The following is a 21,312-nucleotide window of genomic DNA, read 5'->3' on the forward strand; positions in this document are numbered from 1 at the left end:
AAAAAATCCACAAAACTAATTCTGCTTAGGATGGGTAATGTTGATAAAGGTGTAGGGCTGTAAGTCATGTCTGATAGATAATAATATAGATCATCTTAATTTAATAATCAATAAAATCACAACTGAATACTGAAAGTATTTCTGTAGCTCAGAAATAGTAACTATCTCTCTTTTGTATAAAAGGATTCAGGGAAAGGTTGGGAAAAAAAAAATCGTACATTTTCAGAAACAAACAATGATCAAGTACAATTGGCAAGCTAATTATGATGTTGCTTTGTCTGTTGTTTCTTCTTTTTTATTTTTATTTTGTTTTTATTTAAAGTATTCAGGAGCAAATATAGAAAATAATAATATATCTGAATACTTTGACTATCAAAACATTTCTTAACCCTTGTAGAGGTCTCCATGATATCAGTGTGAACATCAGTTTCTGCTAAAGAACTGATGAGCATCTAATAATTATAGTTCTCTCCTGGCTGAAATGAATGTGCTCAGGCTTATACCTTTGCCCAGTGCAGTTGGTGCAGTGTGGTCAGGAGCATTGCAATGGGAAATCACTGCATTTTCCAAATATATGAGAAATCTCTGGAACAGATGTTTTAGAAAAAATGTTCCTTTGCAGACTGAAGTGAATCAAAGAAATTAACTGAGCAAGTATGGTAGCTACTGTTAGCATTGCAATAACTAGATAGATTTTGAGATGCTAATAGTGAATAGAAAGTATACATACACAAATATAGATTATTTTACTATTATTAGGTATCTTGAATTTCTAGGAACTTCAAGAAGTTTAAAGTAAGAATGTATGCCCACAAAAATAAGTTAAGTTTCTCCTGAATCATGCTTGAAAAAAAAAATATCACTAAGCTGTCTTAAAAGAATGTTAATCTGCATCTGAAAACAAAACAAAAGAACAACAAGCAAGCAAACAAACAAACAAAAATATGACCAGGAGTATAGCCCACAGATAATTAGGTTATATAAAAAAGCCTGCACCAGAGATGACCAGATCATGTGAGAATGGATGACCCAGACAATGAACAAGATGAATCTGTGAAAACACACATTAAAGGAGAGTCCACAGAGCAGAAGTGTTCATTAAGTTAAGTAAAAGATAAATTAATTTTGATCAATTAATTATGAATAGAGATCACATTATTTAAACATACAGATAAACACCAATATTGACCATTTTGTCTGGTTATGTGCTCTTGAAGTTCAGTCTGGCTGTGAAATCTGAATGTAGGAGTTCACATAGTTGATCTTTAGAGATGACGTATATTGTTGGCGTTACCATTTGGTAGTAGTGATGGAGAAATGGAAGCTGTTTTTTCAAGGTGAGGACAGGAGCTCTGCAGCACCTGGGGTATGGAGGCAATAGAATAAGAGAGATGAGAGCATGTGATCTCTGCTGTGCTATATGCAGAGCTATACTGTGTCTCTGAGGAAGACTGGCCAGAGGCATCGCACTGGGAGGTTTCAGCCTGCCAACAACACCTATAAAAAAAGGATTACACTCTCATAATAAACAGAATTCTCCTTAAAAAGCTGAGTCTTGTGATTAAAGGTGAAACATATGGAAGCCCCACCTACAGCCTCATGAAGACCTATTCTAAGCAACAGCAAGAATACATTATCAATTACATACCCCGTACATGTCTGAATAATTCTTCTTAATATTAATGCAGGCTCTGTGTGTGTGCTTCAAGACGTAAATAAAGCCCACAGTGAGCAGAGATTCACTGATAGTTCTTTTTCTGTTTTAAGAACTTTATTCTTCAAAGGAGTATCAGTTTAATAGTCAGTAAAAGACAGACCGCTCCAGTTTTTTTTCTGGGTTTATCCATTACAATTCGACCACTTACTGCTACAGGAGAATATTTCAAAAGCAGAAATAGGCAGCTAGATGCTGAATACCCACTGAACGCCAAAGGGAGTTTGGTTCCTAACTCCCTCCTGCCTTTGAAAGTCTTCCCCAGAAGCTTTAAGTATAACAAATCAACTTGGTGCTGACTCTGTATTATGTATTCTTGTTTTCATTGCAAACCTTAAGCAAAGCACCTATATCATAAAAGAACACAACATTTTCTTATTTTGCAATAGACTAAAGTCAATGGAATAAAAGGTAATGATTGACAGACTTGTCTGTGAGGGTGAAAAATGAAAAAGATACCAGGAGTTTCTCTCCTCCTGGTCTAGGAATGATGAGCCTCCCCTAGATGAGCCCTTCCTCTTTTTCTGCTGCACATCCGTCCAGCCAAAGTGAAGAAGCCCCACATCACAGATAAACTGGGCGGAGTCATTCATCCACTTAACAGAAGGATCATGACCATCCACCTAATATTAGGCATATAATTTCTACAAGCTGTCTATACAAAAAATGCGGAAAATACGCTCACGAGGTGATCAGATACTATCTGAGCTCTCTGTGTCTCTCAGCTAGATGCCTAAAATTAGGTAAAGGGGTCTGCTCTCTACATCTATCCATTGACTATATAGACAGCCCAAGGCCCTGAATTTAGGGACCTGAAATAGTAGAATACCTCCTGCATGTACTGTGAAATAGGGGACATACTAACCTCACCACCCATTTCTGTATAGTCCAACACATCTGAACTGTCTCTGAGGGCAACGTCTCACACATTATGATATTTCTGGTAATTAATCTGTATATTCTAACAAAAAGAAAATAATAATGATCAAGGTGCTGGGAAAAATAAGATGATTGTGCCACAGATGCTCACAGTGGCTTTTCCAGATGGGCAGAACCTATTTCCAATGCTCTAGAAAATTCTAAATTGACTATATTCTCTTACCTTTTAATGACCTTTTAATAACTGCATTTAATGAATGACCCACTTCAATCTCATGGTCTCAAGAAGCCTTATGATGCGTCAGTTACATTGCAGGCACTAATTAAAGTTTTCCACACTGACTCTGGTATGCTGCCATGAGAATGTGTGGGGTGTTTGAGGATCAAATGAATTTTGGTCTGCTTCCCAAAATCTTCAAGAATTTTCTGCTGGCTGAAACAGAAATACTCATGTTCCCATGAGGAAGCATGGATCACAAACAATAACACTCAGAATTTCTAGTTACTTCTTCATTTTTTTTTCTAGTAATAATTATCACAAATATTAATAAAATTCCAAATCACTCAGTTCCCTAGCTTCTTCCTTAAAAGTTATTTAAAAGACATGACATTATTGCATGCTTAGAATAGATGCTAGCAAAAGTCCCTGTTCCACTTTTCAAACATTCATTTTACTACTGTATTATAGAGGGCTTAAAACAAAGATTTAGGCAATGACAAGCAAACTTGACCTGTATGTACTGCAAAGAACTTTTGGTAACTAATTAAATCAGAAGTTAGATCCATGTGAAAAATGACAGTAATACTAGCTTTTCACCTGCTCTTCAGATCTACAGTCCAGGAGTTATGCTCCCCACTAAGAGAGAAATAGGGACTAACAGGAAAGGGGAAGGCAAATCTGAGAAGCAGATTATTTCTGTGCTAAATTCTCTTCTTAGTATATAGAAGGCATGCACCAGTCTCGTGTTACTGATGTTCTCAACTAGAAAATCCTTCCTTCTGCATCTTTTTGAGATGAAAAGGAATTCCAAGTTAGAAGCAGCAAGTTTAGCAAGTAGATGAACTGTACAGGACTAGGCAGAAAAGATAGATCATCATCACTTGAAACTCGCTATTTTAGAACAGCAGGTTCAAATGCTGTTCAAGAAGGGAATGAGATGGCAAGGAACAGAAAATTCACTCAGTGAGCAATACTAGACCTCCCTTAGTTGGATGCAGGAAGGCAGACACTGGTCTTGCATTCTTTCCATCTTTCCAAATGAAAAATTCATGGCAAGCAGAAACACTTAAGCCCATTATTGATGAAGATCATTAATGCCTCTCTTCAGAAGGGCGTTTTGCCAGCTTTACTTAAGCAGCGGTTAGGCTCTTGCTCAAAAACCCATCTTTGGATGATATTAGCAAGGCCAATTACAACCCAATGTAAGGCCACCCAATATTTGGCAAGATAATTGAGGTTACGCTGATGGGTTAACTCTAGCAATGTTTGCATTTCAAAGATTTAGTTGGTCACCATCTGGCTTGGTCAATATGTAAGTAGAGAAATAAGATTGCATGATCATTCTTTAAGCACTGTATGCTGTTGATGGGCCTCTTGGATTTTTTCCTGTGGAGGGAGATATTGACTTGATAATGGGCTGCTGCAGGAAGAACACATCAAATTTCTCCTTTACAGGTGCAAAATTCCAACAGTAGATCATTCTTGTCCTGTGCTTATATATAGTTGTTAGGAGTAATGTTATGAGATGTTTGATAGTGCATTGCAACTGAAACTTTACTGCAGTTGACACTTTAGTTTTAATACCTTCTTCTCACTCAAGTTTCCAGTTTTGATACTCATGGAGGACACAGGACAAGATTCAGTTCTCACTGAAGTCAATGGAAAAGCTATCATTAGTTCAAGTTCCCAGTTTACTAAGGCTTCTCTGGATAATTGCAGCAAGCATTCATGTATACTGTTACTTTACAGTAATTGTGAAATTTTCCTTTGAAGGAAAATGGAATACAACCCTTTTTCCATAATGGAGGGTTAAAATTCATACATGGGGAACAAATCATTTTGGTGTATCTGTATATGCATCCCAATTTGTGACACTGTATCTTGTCTGTGTAGCCATATGCTGAGGTGGAAATATGAATAAGAACTATATTAATACATAAATGAAATAGCACTTAAGGAAACAAAGTTTGGAGACATTCAATTCTTTTAAAAACTAACTTTGTCAAGGAGTTTGCTTAGATCGGACCGTCAAATTCTCTCTCCATTCAATACAAAGAGAAAACTATCTGTGAACCATAGCAGGCACCTAAACAGACAGTCTCTCTCCGCAGGCCTTCACAGACCACCCACTGTATGAGAAACTCTGACATCATAAAATCCCCAGAGTGTGGGCAGGTACAAATCAGGTGATTAAGGCATGTGGGTGAAATTCATCTATACTCAACAAATATTTTGAGATATGTTGGAAGTTATTTCTGCAACATCAATTGGAAATGTGTATGTGGGCTTCTCAAGATGTCCCAGGTGTTCTACTGGGACTATCACCATTACTGCTTTCCAGATTAGTACACCAAATGTGCCTACCATCAGAGCACAGAAAACTTCAGAAATATCTTTCTAGTAAGAATCTCAAAACAAGCCTCTCTGTCTTTACTTTGGTATCCTTTTCTTACATCTATGTGAAATGCACCCAAAATGTTCATTAGTGTAAACCATAAGAACTTATTTCCTTGAGCACCAGCCAAAGAGAACATATCTACAGAGACTAAGTGTCTTCAGTCAAGACTTCTTCAAGTCTATGTGCAATTTTCTGCTAGTGATTATTTTGAAAGATTGTGTGCCTGGTTATCTGAGCATTCTCCCTTCTTCCTATCACTCCTGTTAAACACTTGTTGTTAAGAGCCCGCTATTAAAAACTAAGTCAAAAAATTCAATGTCAACATAGAAGGACTGATTCTATCATTGGATTTGCTTCATCTGGCAGTCTGGCAGAATTTAAATCCAACCTCAAAGTGTGAAAAAATAGGAAATGCAAGACAGTTGTCTGACTGTTTAATTGTCTTTATCAATGCATTTTGTTCTATCTATATTGTGTCCACCACCACTATAATGGTACAGACCATAAACGAGAGCAATATCTAATAAGAAATAAAAATCTCAAGCAAGCCAGCTAGAAGAGGTGTTTTATAGGTGATTTTAAAGAAGTACTCAAAATTACCACTGCTTTAGCTTTACTCCTCTTTTTTTTTTTTTTTTTTTTTTTTTTTTTTCTCCATTAACTATCAGCTCTCTCTTTTTCTCTGTTCGTTCTTTCTTTCCTTCTCTTTCTTCCTTCCTTCCTTCCTTCCTTCCCTTCCTTCCTTCCTTCCTTCCTTCCTTCCTTCCTTCCTTCCTTCCTTCCTTCCTTCCTTCCTTCCTTTCTTTCTTTCTTTCTTTCTTTCTTTCTTTCTTTCTTTCTTTCTTTCTTTCTTTCTTTTTCTTCTCTTTCTTTTCTTTCTTTCTTCTTCTTTCTTTCTTTTCTTTCTTTTCTTTCTTTCTTTCTTTCTTTCTTTCTTTCTTCTTTCTTTCTTTCTTTCTTTCTTTCTTTCTTTCATCATGGATTCAAAAATTTCTTGTTTGTTTACCTCCTTTGACTCCACTAGTTGTTTCAGTGCCTCCATCCTATCCAGCCATCTGATTTCTGTCATGATCAGTTTCATAATTTCTCAAAATTTTGCTCATAACCTGTACTCTCACTGTCCTCTTTCCTGTCTTCTAGCAATTTATCCCTCAATTTATTTATAGGTTAACCTTTGCCGTGTCAGAAATGTCATGATTTTACCTGTTTCCCATTATTTTACTTTCAACCCCCAGCTATCAGCTAAATCTTCTCTTACACTTTTACTATAGCACTCTCCCAAATTCCTTTTCAATCAACTCTGTTTTCCCTGGTTTAGTTTTAACCTTCTTCAGATCCATATGAAACCATTTTCTCTAAAATCTCTAGACTCTATAGCTAAATTTCACGAAGACACCATTTTTATCCACTCTGACCTGACACACAGCATTTCTTAGAATACCGTGTGTTCAGATCTTCAATTGTCTCTCCACCTGATTACCCAGGTGATATACTGGAAAACATACTTCTCATCCACTCTTCAAATTACTGTGTGGGTTTCCTGTCCTTGGTTTCCTTCTCTCTTCTCTCTACACCTTGTCTCTATGTGATCTCATCAGCAAATATAAAATCAACTACCATCTGTTTGCTAATGACTCACAGATATACTAGTCTTACTCCAGACTAATCTCCTTAGTCCAAACTGAATCTCAGTCTGCCTCTCTGACATCTCCTCATGTATATGTAGCCATAAGCTCCAACCATCATGAATAAAACAGTTTATCTTTTCCCATACACTAAACCTTTCTTTCTCAGTTAGCTCAAAACATAAATCAAGATTCTGACTTAAGTCTTCTGCATATACAAAAAAGTCTTTAGTTTCAAGCAAGTGGGCTTTAACATTAAATGTATGGCTCATCAAGATGAAATAACAGGAGGAGAGCTAGGTTGAAACATGATTCTTGCAAATGCTTAAGCAAATAGTATCAGTGAATCATGACTGCTCAAGTTACATCAGTTTACTAGATGTTAATCCAAACACTTTGTTAATATGGTCAGCATGTGTTCATAATTTAATCACTCTTTGTATCTGTACATCATTCAGCACCATGGTCACTTTTAGACAAGACAAGCTCAAGTGATATAACTAGGAGTCACTGTTTTGGACTCTCAATAAATGTGGGTACAGAATCCTCCTGAAAGGTCTGACCAACACCTACTCACCACCAAACATATATTCTGTTGGCTCAATAATAGCAGTATTTTTCCAGCTTTGACAAATGCAGTCTTGCCCTTCCCATATCCAGACAGACTACTGCCAAAAAAAGAGTGTTTCCTGAGCTATTCTTTGCCTCCCTCCACTGGTTCTTCCTTATCTCTCCCATCTGATAGGAATTACTATTTAGCACTCTGAAAGCTTTCTGACATTCTGTCACATTTTATTCACTGTCAAGATCCTGTTTTGCTGGTCTATTTAGACCATAATGGTGACTACTGCTATTCAGTTGTTAATAAGCTGCTTTAAACTGGCTCACATGCTTTGCAGAATACCCTTAATCAAAACTTAAAACAAAACAAAACAAAACAAAGCAAAACAAAACAGCTGTTTTCCTTGAACAACTTCAACAGTTTCCTTTTCTTATGTTAACCCTTAAAGAAAATATGGTGAAGTCTTTGAGCAACTGTTCTTAAACAAATAGGATTTGTTTAGGTATAGGAAGAAAACACAACCTCGGTGTTGCCTCCTATAGGCACCCTGAAGGCTACTACCTACAAATTCCACCTTTCCTTGAAGGCAGAAATATCTTTCAGAAATCTCATCTTCCAAACATCAATTATAAATATCACCTTAAGGACACATGGGATCGGTGTAGGTGCTTAAACAAGAAACAGCATGCTGAAGCCTTTCCCTGAGGAGCCAGGTAATGCTTGAGGGTACACTAAAGCAGACAGCATAAGTCTCCCCCCGACAGCCTTGGCAACTGTTTTCCCTCTACTAAGCACTCCAGAGGGAATATAATATAGTAGAGCAATTATGTTAGCTCCAGAGTCCCCCTTGAACAAGAATGGTAACATCCTCTCTTGCTGACCAATACTTCCTTGAGGTGTCCTTCCTGCCAATCCATAATGAACTTTTCCCTACAACTATTTCCTGTACTCTCCAACTGTTTACAGCTTAGAAGTCTTTTGGCACAATGTAACAGTAGCTGATGTAGTTGTAGTTGATGTAGATGCAATCGTCATTATTGACAATCTTACAAGAGAAAATTCTAGTTTGGACAGAACATTGTCACAAAAAGACAGCAGAATCAAATCTGAATGCTAGCAACAAAATTTCCAACCCTGGACAGTTTGTGAGTGGCATGGCCTCTTTTTTATTCTTGACACTATAACAAATTGGAAGTAAGAACATATGTATATATAAAAGTTTTTCATTGTTCTAGCCTGGAAGATTCTATTATGACTGAAGAGATCATGAAATGTTTCGAGTCTTAAAATAGAGCTATTGTAAGGAGAATGTGTTAAGAGACACTATTCAGAACTCTGCTCTCTGTTTTTGCTAACAGGTAGAATATGTGTAACCAAGAAAAAAATAAAAATGTATAATATATGATATATGATATACATGTATGATATATGATATATGATATATCATATATATGTTTATTATATATATATATATATAAAAATATATGTGAAGTTGCTTGTGGAAATGACTTCTGCTTTCTGAATTCCCAGCTCTGTATCCATGTTCCACTGAAGATTTGTCTTCTTAAAAACTTTTTTTTTTTTTTTTTTTTTTCCCACCATAGCATTTTTGGATTTTAAGCTTTCAAATTTTTAAACTTGAGACTTCGCAATAACCTTCTGGCAGAAAGCTACTGCCTTCTGTCTCAGACGATGACTACTAAGCCTGGTTATGGGTTCCCCCAAGCATCCTTTTTTAATGAGTATATAGTATATTCTCAGCTATGTTCCCAATCAGCAGTTTTGCTTAGATATGCGCAAATTCTCCTGCACCTTATGGAAAGATGATTCTTCTTCCCAGAAACAACAAAAGAGAAAATTTAATTCAAAATTATGAATGTAACATAACAAACTGAAAAGGTGGAAAAGAAAAAAAAAAGAGAGAGAGGGAGAGAGAGAGAGAGAAATCTAACCTTTCAGACTTTTTTTTTTTTTTTAATATGGCATAGGGAAGAAAAAGGACAAGCTCTCAATTAAAAATAAATCCCTGTCAAGTTCCCTTTAAATCACCCTGATTAGTACAAACAGTCTTGACATATACACTCCCCCATAGTGTCTATAGGGAATAGTGAGAAATATTGCCTCTGTTCAAACTCATAAATTCAGGGATTTTATGGTAGCACATTAGGTACTTAAAATACAATAGAGAGATTACAGTCATTAGGTTAGATCATCTTCTATAATTACCGTGTTTAGGTACCGCGGTTGCACGCTGAGCTTGAGTCAGGTTGGTGGAAATTCCTCCAAGGCGATGCTTCCTGGAATGCCAAACTTCAGCTTCACAGTCATCTTCTGGCTCTTTGGAGGTTTGGCAAAGCTGCTTCCCACAGGGGTTGCAAAAGTCACTGTGACATCTACCTGAGTCTGTAGAGAGCCTGAGACAGTAACTGAGGGGTGTGTGCAGTCGTATTTATCAAGGTAAGGTACTACCGTAAGGGACAAGCGATAATGTGATAAAAGTGATAACAGGATAAAAGGCCAATGACGTTTATGTATATGGTTTACTGTTGTAGGTTGTAAGAAAGGAGTGAAGGGGTTCTGTTGCAGTGATAGTGATTATGGTGCCCAGTTATTTGGTCTTTTCTAGGTGCTATGAGGGGAAAAAATTGCCACTTTAACTCAGTAAGGAAGGAACCAGGTCCCAAAAGCTCAGTAAAGCCCAGAAAACCCTCAAAAGAATGGTGAGCTTCAGGAAACAGTAAATCTAACAAGGATGAGTCAAGACCATGAAAGCCCACATTATATAATGCTGGAGCTTCTGCAGAATCTGCTGTGAGCAGGATTAAACAGCAACATCTCAAATTAAGAGTGTTTACTTAAACAGCACAGCAAGAAATGGTACAACCATTACTGTTTTCAACTAGACCCTGAGAGCCATAAATGAATGTTTTTTATGACTTTTTAACTGCTCCAGCTCAATAGACTATACAATGAAACAAAACTAAGAAGTGCTGCGTTCAGCTTTTGGGCCAGATACAACACCCCCCTCAAAAAAGCTCTTTTTAGAAATCTAAGCCTCAGACTAATGCAGACCAGAGAGGAAGAGTCTCAACTTAAGTTTTGTGACCAGTTCTGTGTTTCTCAGGGTCATCAGGAGTAAGCAGTAAATGGGGGATGTACATGGGGAGCCTGGGCAGCGCTGGGGGGAATTCTGCATAGTGTCTTAGCTGTGTGATGTCTGGTACTAACAGGTATTAGCAACGCTTTACTTTCACGAACGCCAAGGTGAGTCCCCGAGGCATTTTTAAGACGGGGATGAGTAGTAAGGCCACGTCCCTCCTCTGGAAGTGTTCTGGTCAGGCTCGGAAATGCCTTCGGTTGGGGATCTAAGGGGAAGAGCAGTGGGGAAAGGCAGGGAAGGCACGGAAGGCGAAGAGCGGCAGGGAGGAAAAGCTCGCCACGAGATGGCAGCAATGCCACGTCTTTCTCGGCGTTTGCCTGGCCCTGGAGGTGTTTTTTTTTTTTTTTTTTTTTTTTTTTTTTTTTTTTTTTTTTTTTGACTGAGAACCGCAACATTTATACATAAATACAAGCCTATTACAAAGTCAGCCTACCTCGTTCAGTGCCCATTCACCACCTTCTCGCAACTTACAAAGAGAAAACAACTTTGCATATTTCACCACGAAAGAAAACTCATCATAACTGAATAATTACAACCTTGAAACTACCTTTCCAAAGGTGTTTGCGTTTCTTCCCTTCCTATGAGCCTTTGTATTTTAATTACGGGTATAGGTAAGCATTAATTATGTAGTTAGGCACAGTGCACAGTGGTTCTGGTGGTAAGCTTTGCAATCCTTGATGGGTCACAAGCCAGATTTGGGTGAATTTTTGGCTTTTTGCAGGCGGGCCTGGCACAGAAACTGCTGTTGGCAAACGGCAGCACCTGCCAGAGCCATGAGCGCTGTTACAGGCCAGCTCTGGGCCACCAGCTCCTTTCCCCTGGGCGCAAGCAAGCAACACCCGTGGGTTTGGGGTGATGCTGGGGAAGCCTCCATCTGCATACTGCCATGAAAGGGGGTGGGCTTTTTTTTTTTTTTTTGTATTATTATTATTATTATTATTACTATTATTGAAAGGTTAGTTAATGGCAGAAATTCCTCTTGGCAACAGGAACCACAGGGAATGGCAACAGAACGATAAAGAGCATTCCTCCAGGAGATGCTGGCTCCTCTCCTTCCCCTTGGAAAGAGCAGCTCGCTCTGGGGAGCAGCTCGGAGGCACCCAACGGGGCACACTGGGGACCCGGCAGCCTTCCTCCCTCCCGGGGAGTCGCGCTGGCTGGGGATTCCCGCACGCAGCACCTGCAAACCTGCCCGGGGTGGCTGCGGACAGGGGACGCGGGGCACCTGGGCGGCGGCAGGGGCTCGGGGGGGCTCCTTCATCCCCCGGGGGGCTCTCTGGAGGGGATTACCGGCAGCCACCCGGGGGCCCAACGGTGCCCGTGCCCGTGCGGGGCCACGGCCGGGGCGAGCGGGTGAGGCGGCGGCAGCCCCGGGGGGGTCCGTGGGGGCTGGCCGGCGGTGCGGGGCGTCTGCGGGCTCGGCTGCGCAGCGCCGTCCCCTTCCCCTCTCGGTGGGAAGTGATGGTTGAGTCCGGCGGCGGCGGCGGCGGCTGCTGCTGCTGCTTCTTCTCGTGTGGCTGGCAGGCTCTCCGCTGCGCTGCCTGCGCCGCTCTCGCCTCGATCCCTCCCTCTCCCCTCCTCCTCCTCCTCCTCCTCCTCTTCCTCGCACTCCCCGCAGCCTTCTCCCGCCGCCGCTCGCCCGGCTCTCCCCTCCGGCGGCCGTGGATGCCGCGCCGCCCGCCGCGCCTCCTCCCCAAGCCTCCCGTCCCCCGGGCGGCCGGCCGGCGGCGCCGGGGCTCCGCGGGTGCGGAGCGGCTCAGCCCCGGCGCGGAGAGGGACTGATGCTGGGAGCGGAGCGGAGCCAGCCGCCCGCGCAGTCCTGCAGGAGGCGTCGGGCGCTGCGCGGCGCTCGGGACCCGGAGCGCTCCTCTCCGCCTCTCCTCGCCCCGCCGGGGGGATTTGGCGCTGTCCTCAGCCCCGCCGCCGCTCGGAGGACGCGGGCGCAGCCGACAAGAGCCGCCGGGGGTTTTGGTGTGAGTGTGTGTGTGTGTGGAATAACTGCGGACATGACTGCGTGGAGGAAATTCAAGTCTCTGCTGGTTTTCTGCGCGGGGCTCCTCACTGCAGCTCAGGGTAAGATTGGGGTTTCTTGCATTAGGGTCTGCACCGGATTCGTGCGGGCTGTGGTTACGGCACCGATTGCCCCCGCTAACCGCTCGCATGGGCTCTGCCCTCTCGCCCCCAGGGTTCCTCGAGCCAGGGCTCCCATCTCCCTGCCTCCCTCCCTCCGTCTCCCCGTGTCCGCCGGTGCTCCCCGAGGGCTCGGTTCCCGGCCACCGCCTCCCGCGGGGTGCACCGGCCCCGGGAGCCGGGCAGCGGCTGCCGCGGTGCCGGTGGGAGAGCCGCGAGCATCCAGCCTCCCCCTGGACAGCGCATCCAGCCCCCCCTGAGCAGCGCCGGAGTTTGCGAACACTTCGCTCTCCGCACACGCACCAACGGCACTCGCTGCCGTGCGAGGGACAGTCCCCGGGCTGGCAAGTTTGGCTCTCCCCGCCTCCCCTGCCTTCGCCGTGCTCGGGGGGGAGTGGGTGGCCGCCGAGAGCCGCCCCCGCCTTCGGCCGGCTCCGCTCTCCGCAAGTTGCGGGGAGGTGGGGATGCGGGGGGCCGGCGTCCCCCTCTCCGTGCCCGAGGGATGGGGGATTCTCGCTGCTCGGCGAGGCGGGGAGCGTCTCCCACCCCCGGCTGGGTTTCTCCTTAAAATCAATGGGGTGGGAGGGAGGAGAAACGAGGGGGGTGACGGTAGAGAATTGGGTTACACAACTTCGGTGCTGGCCTCAGCCCCATCACTTGCCTCATCGCTGGAGACAACAACTTGCCCATTATTCACTTCGCCTCTCGTTAGCCCCGTGATTTTTCTCGTGCTGGGAGAGGGATGCGAGTGCGTGTGTGCGGGAGCGAGCGAGGGAGGGAGGCAGAGAGGGAAGGAGGCTGGGAGGGAGAGAGGCTGCTCGCAGCCGAGCACCTGTCCCCGTTACAGCCTCTTCCCTCTCCCACCTCGCTCCCGGCTGTTCCTGCCTGCCTCCGGGAGGACGGGTCCCCTTGTGGTCTGTGCTATGCGAGGCTCCTTTAACCCTTCCAAGGCGCTTTGCATCGCTCCCACCATTTTATTTTTCTATTTTTTTTTAAATTTTCATTATTTCACTCGCCCTCTGTAGGGGGGAGGGAGGGGAGAAGGATGCGGGGCGAGCGGGGCGAGCCCACCGCGGCCCGGGCTGCGGGGCGAGGCTGCTGGAGCCCCTTTTTCTCCCCCGAGGCCGGGCTCCCGGGGGACAGTGCTGCAGGGTGCTCCCCCTTTTTGGCAGCCGGGATCCGCAGGGAGAGGCGGTGGGAGGCCGGCCCGGGCTGCCGGCAGCCGGCCGGGAGCTGTGCCCGGTCCGGGGAAGCTGCTGCGGCTCTGCACCGCGCCCCTGCCCAAATCCTGGCGCTGCCTCGCTTGGCCAGGCAGCGCCGCTCGGCTACCCCCGGCCCTGCTGTGGTCGCGGGGGGGGGGCTCAGCTCGGCTCGGCTTGGCTCAGCACAGCCCGGCTCAGCTTAACCCGGCTCGGCTCAGTTCAGCCCGGCTCAGCTCAGCCCGGCTCCCGTTCTCTGAGCAACCCGCATCCCCTCTCCTCCCAACGGAGGGATGCTGCCCGGTGTCCTCGCCCTGCCCAAACTTCCAGCACCCGCCCCACTGCCTCCCTCCGACCCCCCCCCCCCGACCCTCCCGGAGCTGCACTCGGCCGCCCCCCCGGCCCCGCCGGCTCCCGGGGCGGGCCGACACCCGCGGCTCATTTGTTAAATACACTGTGGCTGGTTCTGTCGTTTGACATTTAAGTGTTTTCTTTTCATGGCTGACAGCACATATGAAAAGCTGGAGGCTGGATCATGGTTATTCAGCGGAGATCCGACGTGTTTTGCTTACATACAAAGGCTTTGCCAGGAACACTCGGGCACTGCCTCTGATGCTGCTCTGCAGAATGTAATTATACCTCGCTTAATGTGGAGTAGCAACACACCTACTGAAAGGCTACAAACTGACTTAATATTGAAGTCAAACAACAGGTAGAAGGGGGAACCAGCGGGGACATTTGACATAATTATTTCCCATTTACCTTCCTGGGCAATTGAGCACAGGTATCTATATTTAGTCAAATGTAATCCTGAGGCTGAAATTACCTTTGACGTTTAGAGAGTGAAAGAACTCCTTCCTTAGTAACGTGGAGAGCATGGGCTTTCAGGAGCACATACAATTTTAATTAATAGATCCCCAAAACTCTTTGTTTTACCTGTCCCTTGGTAATCAAGTAATTCAGTAGTCACTGTGACAGGAATTCACGTCATTTTGGGTTTGTTTGGGGGTTTTATGATTAAAAAAATAATAATGATAACAACAAAACATTGAATTTCTGGAGGTGTTGCCACACACTTTCGCTTATCTTTCAGTAAGGAAGAAGTGGGCTGATTTTCACGTTGTTCCTCATTATGAAACAAAATGTAAGCCCTCTGTGGCTGTGCAATTTTCTGTAACTTTTAAAGGAAAAAAGAAAGGACGAAAATGAACATACGTCATCGTTCCTTGTGGTAGACTTGAGGTTCATCTCTGTACATTTCTTTGGACTCGTTTCATCTGACTGAGGCATCTGAGTATTCTGGAAAACATTTGGGAGAACCTTCCTTGTTTACTATGCTTTAAACATCAAGGGGAATTAGCATGCATTCCTTCGAAGGAACCACTTGCCCAGAAACTACCCCATCAGAGCAATTACACCTCAACAAGGCAAGCAGCACTGTGCTCAGCTTTGCATGTTAAGATGGGCATGTTTATAGAGCCATTTGCTAATTCTAATAGGCTATATCCTCACAAAAGCAAATATAAAAACATCTTGATTTACTTGAAACACGTCTCCGTCTTTTTTCTTTTTTTGATAAAAAAATAAATAAATGCTACGGAAGAAATGGTATATTTAAACCAAAATCAGACTAGAATTCAAGATAAAAGATGAAAATGTCTTTCTGCTGTGATCTGAGATCTGTAGACAATCTATTTTCAGTGCAGGAACACAAATTGTGTAATTCTTTAAATCATCCCAGTATGTGTTTTGAAGATCATTTCCTGGACTTGTTAAGGTAGCCAGATATAACACCTTCATAGTCACCTAATTGCCTAAACAAAAACAAAAACAAAACAAAACAAAACAAAAAAGGGGGGGGGAGGGAGGGAGGGATAAGCAGGCTTTTTTAATGGTACAACTTCAGAGGTAATATTCAGTTTAATGGAAATAGCAAAGGGAACACATCCCTGTTCCTAAATCAAATCCAGGCAGTGAAAGGACTCCTGCATATATAGCTTAGCATTTTGTTGTTTAGAGGTTTTTGTTTTGTTTTGTTTTTTGATTTTCTTTTTTGTTATTGCTGTTTTTTAGAAATGAAAACCAAAACATTTTATGCACCTTCTGTTTGCTGTTATCACTTTGTCAAAATAATTGCTGTGACTACATCATACAAAGTTCCCACTATGTTTAAGGCCTACTCTTGTTGAACTGCGAATGTTTCTCTCTTTTAAAGTCATGTATTTTCTCTCTCTCCATAGCAGTGTTTCTCAAACTGTGAAGCTGGTCCCTCTAGAGAGGCTCCATTCTCTTCCAGAGAAGGCTAAAGCAATTCTAGGGAAAATGAACTGAAAAAAAAAAGAAAAAGAAAAAGAAAAAAAGAAAAAGGATCTTTTAAAGAACAGCAGAGGCAGGTGTTGAATACCCAGCTGAATACTAAGCATTTTGTGGATGCATTCCTTACCCCATCTCCAGACCAATGGGGAAATGGCCAGAGAAGGACAGAAAGCAGAACAGCCAGAATAATTCTGACCACATGATTAAGCTACATTTTAATGTAAAAAAGTACTTACTTTTTGGTAATTTGTATCTTTTCTGATTTTGCATTAAGATGTCTGTAACGTTCTTAACTCTTTATAGAGTTATAGGAAGTATGCAAAAATTAAATACAATATAGTGCAGAACATAGCAGAGCATAGCAGTTCAACAAAGGTTTCCCATTACAATCACTCCATACCAAGCCACCAATGCCACCAAGCCACCAATGAGATTTGAATTCCCACCACCAGCCAGTAACAAGGTTCCCAGTTTCTCTGTGAGTGGAGCAGGATATTGATGTGAGGAGTTGGTGACAGCCTGCAAGGACATGCAGGCATGAGCACGTGAACTTCAGGATGTAGGAAAATCTTCTGCGATCTGTAGATATAGGAAACATTACGTGGATTATGCCCTGCTTGTTTATTTTACTTACTGTCATTCCCACAGCCCTCTACAGAGATATGCAAGATTTTGATCAGCTTTTTTTTTTTTTTTTTTTTTTTTTGGGGGGGGGGGGCCGAAGAAGAGAGTGGATTTGATTTTTTTTTTTTTTTCCCTGCAGAATTCTTTTTCTATGCAAACATGGAACCTAGCTCTTCATCTCTTTACTACTCATTATATAATTGTATCATTACATATGCATTGATGTATGCAAGTTTTTAAAAGACATCTACAGGACTACAGCCCCTGTACTGTTTGAAGTCATTAAAACTTTGGCCTCACTGAATTAGAACCAATCTGAAATTTATGCTTATCTGTGAATATTTTAAACAGAAAACAATGCATCCAATATTTACTATTTACCCTCGAAAGGCTGAAAAAACTTAGGGACCACTGATTTCAACTTCTTGAATCCATTTCATCCATATGCTGTCACATTAAACTTCCACTTGCAATCTTTCGTTGGAGAAGTAACTGCTTAATAATGTGGCTGTATAATGTCTCCAATGAAATTAAACATACTATTTAATTCATTTTGCTCAAATCTGTATTGAGCCATCATGTCTCTTTGAACATGATGATGTTATTCTGCAAGTGAACAGCTGTAGGTGTAAGTAGAGCTACCGCAGTATGGTGTTGGGTTCGTTGTAACCAGCAGGGGCTGCAGTGTCAAAAAGGGAATTGATGGTTTAACTCTAGCAGTGAATCAGTAGCATAAGTATTCACCATGATTTGTTCTTAAATTCAAGTATACAACTGGATTTCAGTCAGGGTTCCCAAATAAGAAGCTAGTCTCTAGTTACCCATGTGATTGCAAAATTAGGGAGATTCGAATGAGCTAAATTGGATGTTCTTCCAATTTCTGCAGTGAGCAAAGAATGAGAATCATATGGAAATTCTCCTAATGGGTATGAATCAGTTTCTTTTACTTTACTTTTCTACGTCAGATGCAGTGTCCTTTATAGCATTTTTATCAACCAGTAACTTTTGAAATTGGGAAAAAATGCCATTAATGCCTGAGGAAAGCTGCAAGATCTTACTTTGTCCTCATACATCTTTATTCTGGCTAGATGAAAGATTTCATTCAACTATATGACATTTCTATTGCATTCGGGAAAATCTACACTATATTTGTTATCAGCATTTCTCCATGGAATAACTGCTTAAACAAATTACTTGGATTATTGCTAGTGTTATATTGACACACAAAGGCAACATTCATCAGTTGCCTGCATTTAGTAATTGAATGGTAAATGGAAGCATGCATACACTGGAAACTCTTACAAGAGTAATACTGCATCTTATTGCCAATAACAAGTATTACAAACATTTTTTTCTACATTTCTTACTCATTAAAAAATGGGGGGGGGGGGGGAGGGGAAGAGAGAGAGAATGACGACAGTTTCTTGCCATTTTTACCTGTTGGGCATATTCACTTAAAAGAGCAAAGCAAGATTTAATCACTGTTATATTGTTCATGATTAACCAGAATTCCTCTTGATTAATCAGAATATTATCAACGATTTGCTTTTAGCAAAAGATAGGCAAAAAAATCACAATTCCTTGCAATTTAGTAATGTTCTAATTTCCAATATAACAATTAATCACAGTTTGCTACAGCTTTATAATTTTAGATTCTGCGTTTTAACACTGCATTAATGCATGTTCTGAAATAGTGATTCCACCTCTTTGAGTTTAATTTTTTGAGTCATCGGTGTCAAGGAAAAGGTAACCATGCACAGTTGTGTAGCCCTATTCTGCTGCAGTTGAAACTGAAATTTCTATTGACTTTGGCAGTATCTGAATTGGCCACTTGTGAAAATATTGCTACTCTGAATAAGGCAAACACAGTAGATACTGTAGCAGAGTAGTGAATCCAGATCCTGTTTAATGATTTCTTGTGAGCATGCACTTCTGACAAAGAATGCATGAAAATCCATGAAACATCAAAAAAAAGGGGGGGAGGGGGGGAGGGAGGGGAGGACGGGACAGGACACACTACATGAATCCAAGCAATCACCCCTGGTAGTATTAAAGAGTTTACTTACTTAAAGGAGTAATTTCTTTTTAAACAATTTCTAGTATCTCAAAGTATGGCTTTATGTGACCTCTGCCTTGCTTCCTATTATTTTTTTTTTTTCTTTTTTTCCATTTTTTCCCCTTTTCCTTAAAGAAATTATGAAGGATGATATACAAAGAAACATAGTATCATTTTAGTCCTTGGATGTTTTATGTCTTTCCTACAGTATCCCATGGATACTGAAGTACAGAATCATGTTCCCTATTGATGTCTCCATTGTACAGTGCCTTTCCGAAAGAAATGTTTGCAGCACTACAGCTGACAGAGGGGCTGAATAAATAATAATGAATAAAACTACGTGTGCAGTGTTTGTTTTGCAAACTGTTGCATAAAATATTGTCAGTGTTTTAACATTACCTTTTGCAGCACCTGCTTCATGCCCTATTCTCAGTTTCAAGGTGATGACTTTTTAATGTAATTTTTGCAAAACATGAAATATTTCTTATTTCTTTTCTGAAAAAAAAAATCCTTGTTTTTAATATAGACAGCTATTTCAACACCTATATTCAATTCCTTTATTGAAATGTTCTTACAGTTCGGTTGTTTCCAGCAGGCTTTTGACATTTGTCAGAGAGCAAATCTGGGGCTAGAGATACATCTTTTCCTCATCCTATGATTTCCAGATCAAATATAGCCAAGGTATAATACTTCATAAATCATTATTTTCTTCCTTTGACTTGTGTTACTCACAATACTGAGTTCACATGCAAAAAAACAAGAGAACACAAACATTGAAACTTTCTTTTTGCCTACACTGCTGCTGAAACACCAGCAATGTGCAGTGCCTGAAGAGGCTGGAGACCACAAACGAGATGTTTTATTTTTTATATAGTGGTCCAGCAGTAGCTTGTGCACCTTCACTGTGCTTGCAATGTCTGTTGCTGAAACGGGTCAGGGAGATGGATTCTCTTTGCATAGTGTATCCAAAATATGTGAAAGAGAGCTTAGGTTTGCCTTTGAGCACTGTTCTTGAGGTAGAAGTTTCCTTTTAGGCGTGCACCAGGGCTCACTCTGATCTCATGGTACATATAAAGTAGATGCCAAGGAATTTAGGATCCATACCAATCTGACAGTGTACAGCACAGCTGGAGGTGCAGGCAACATAGCAATCATTTTGCCAGGGAGCAAGCCTCCAGATATTGCAGAAATATGTGTGAGTTTGGGGAACCTGCCTTGTACTGTACTTTAGAAAAGAGTGCAGATGACAGTGACAACAAGAAAACAGGGAAGAGCGATGCTTTAAAAGGCATTACATAAGAAAATAAGCAGAAAATAGGATCATTTTGACCCATTGTTTCTCTTTTTATTTGTCCTGACTGTAGAGATTCTTGTGTAACACTGAAGTTTTTGAAGGGGACATTTTAATAAAATTAAAACAAATGCAAAGTGTTTAACTTATTTTTAGACTAATTTTAAATGCTTCTGGTCATGAAAAAAATGGTCATGACAAATCACTTTGTTCTCACTAATATCTGTGGGATATCAGTGCAGAATCCGACTGCTTCCAAGTGACTAAGTACACTATTTTAGCCTTGCCCCAGCAGCCAGATTCTGTATTGGTATCCTGCTGATGTTTCTTATAATACATGGATTGTATCATACCAATCATTTTGTGGGGGAAAAAAATGTTTTATTTTTCACTTTTAGAACCTCGGTACAATCAAGCATTTGGTAATATCACAGTCTGTGACCCTCTATATTTGTAGACATTCCTCTGAGAAATTAAATAGATTTTCTTTATCTTAGCATGTAAATATCCTCAGCACACACCTTGACCCATTGTTTGCACTGTCTCTCATGCTGAAGAATGTAGTGCTAATAGATTTTAAGAAATCAACAGTGGCAGCAGTTTGATCATGGACTGTACTCAGCCATTTATACATTCTTTACATATGAAAACTTTATAAGGGAAGCTTTATCATGATATTTATTTATGATACATGTTAATGTTGATATTTCCTTATTTATTTATTTATTTATTTTTTCCAGGTATGTAAGGTAGTTAATTTGAAACAGATCTGACAGTCTGTAGAGATAAAGCATTCTGCTATGCAGAACTAGTTGTGATCTAGATCTCAGTTGGATAGTTTGGATTGCCCATGAGTGACCTGATCCAAAGCCAGGGGAACTCACACACATGCATGCATGCATGCACATGTGCTCATAAACATACATGAACACACAAAAAAATCATTAATCATAATGGTCATTGAGTCTAGCCTTTGTTATAACCACACATCAAAATGAGAAGTTACAGTAAAACATGGATGCTAGAACAAATCTAATTCTAATAGGAATACAAAGAATTTGAACTCTTTATTGTTATTATTAATAAGAAATGTTATGCAAATAAACACAGAAACATCATTTACATTGAAGATACATGT

General features: G+C 41.6%; 1 protein-coding gene across 4 annotated transcripts in view; it reads left to right on the forward strand.

Moving 5' to 3' along the window:
* Nucleotides 1-12,406: 12,406 nt before the first annotated feature.
* Nucleotides 12,407-21,312, forward strand: part of CSMD1 (CUB and Sushi multiple domains 1) — a 1,186,669-nt gene continuing 1,177,763 nt past the window's right edge. For all 4 annotated transcript variants that reach the window (XM_032184761.1, XM_032184762.1, XM_032184764.1 and 1 more), the window contains exon 1: nt 12,407-12,631. In XM_032184761.1, the coding sequence (XP_032040652.1) occupies nt 12,565-12,631 (67 nt within the window). In that variant the 5' untranslated portion in view covers nt 12,407-12,564. The remainder of the gene's footprint in view (nt 12,632-21,312) is intronic.

The sequence above is a fragment of the Aythya fuligula genome, chromosome 3, assembly GCF_009819795.1.
Source record: "Aythya fuligula isolate bAytFul2 chromosome 3, bAytFul2.pri, whole genome shotgun sequence".
NCBI lineage: Eukaryota > Metazoa > Chordata > Aves > Anseriformes > Anatidae > Aythya > Aythya fuligula.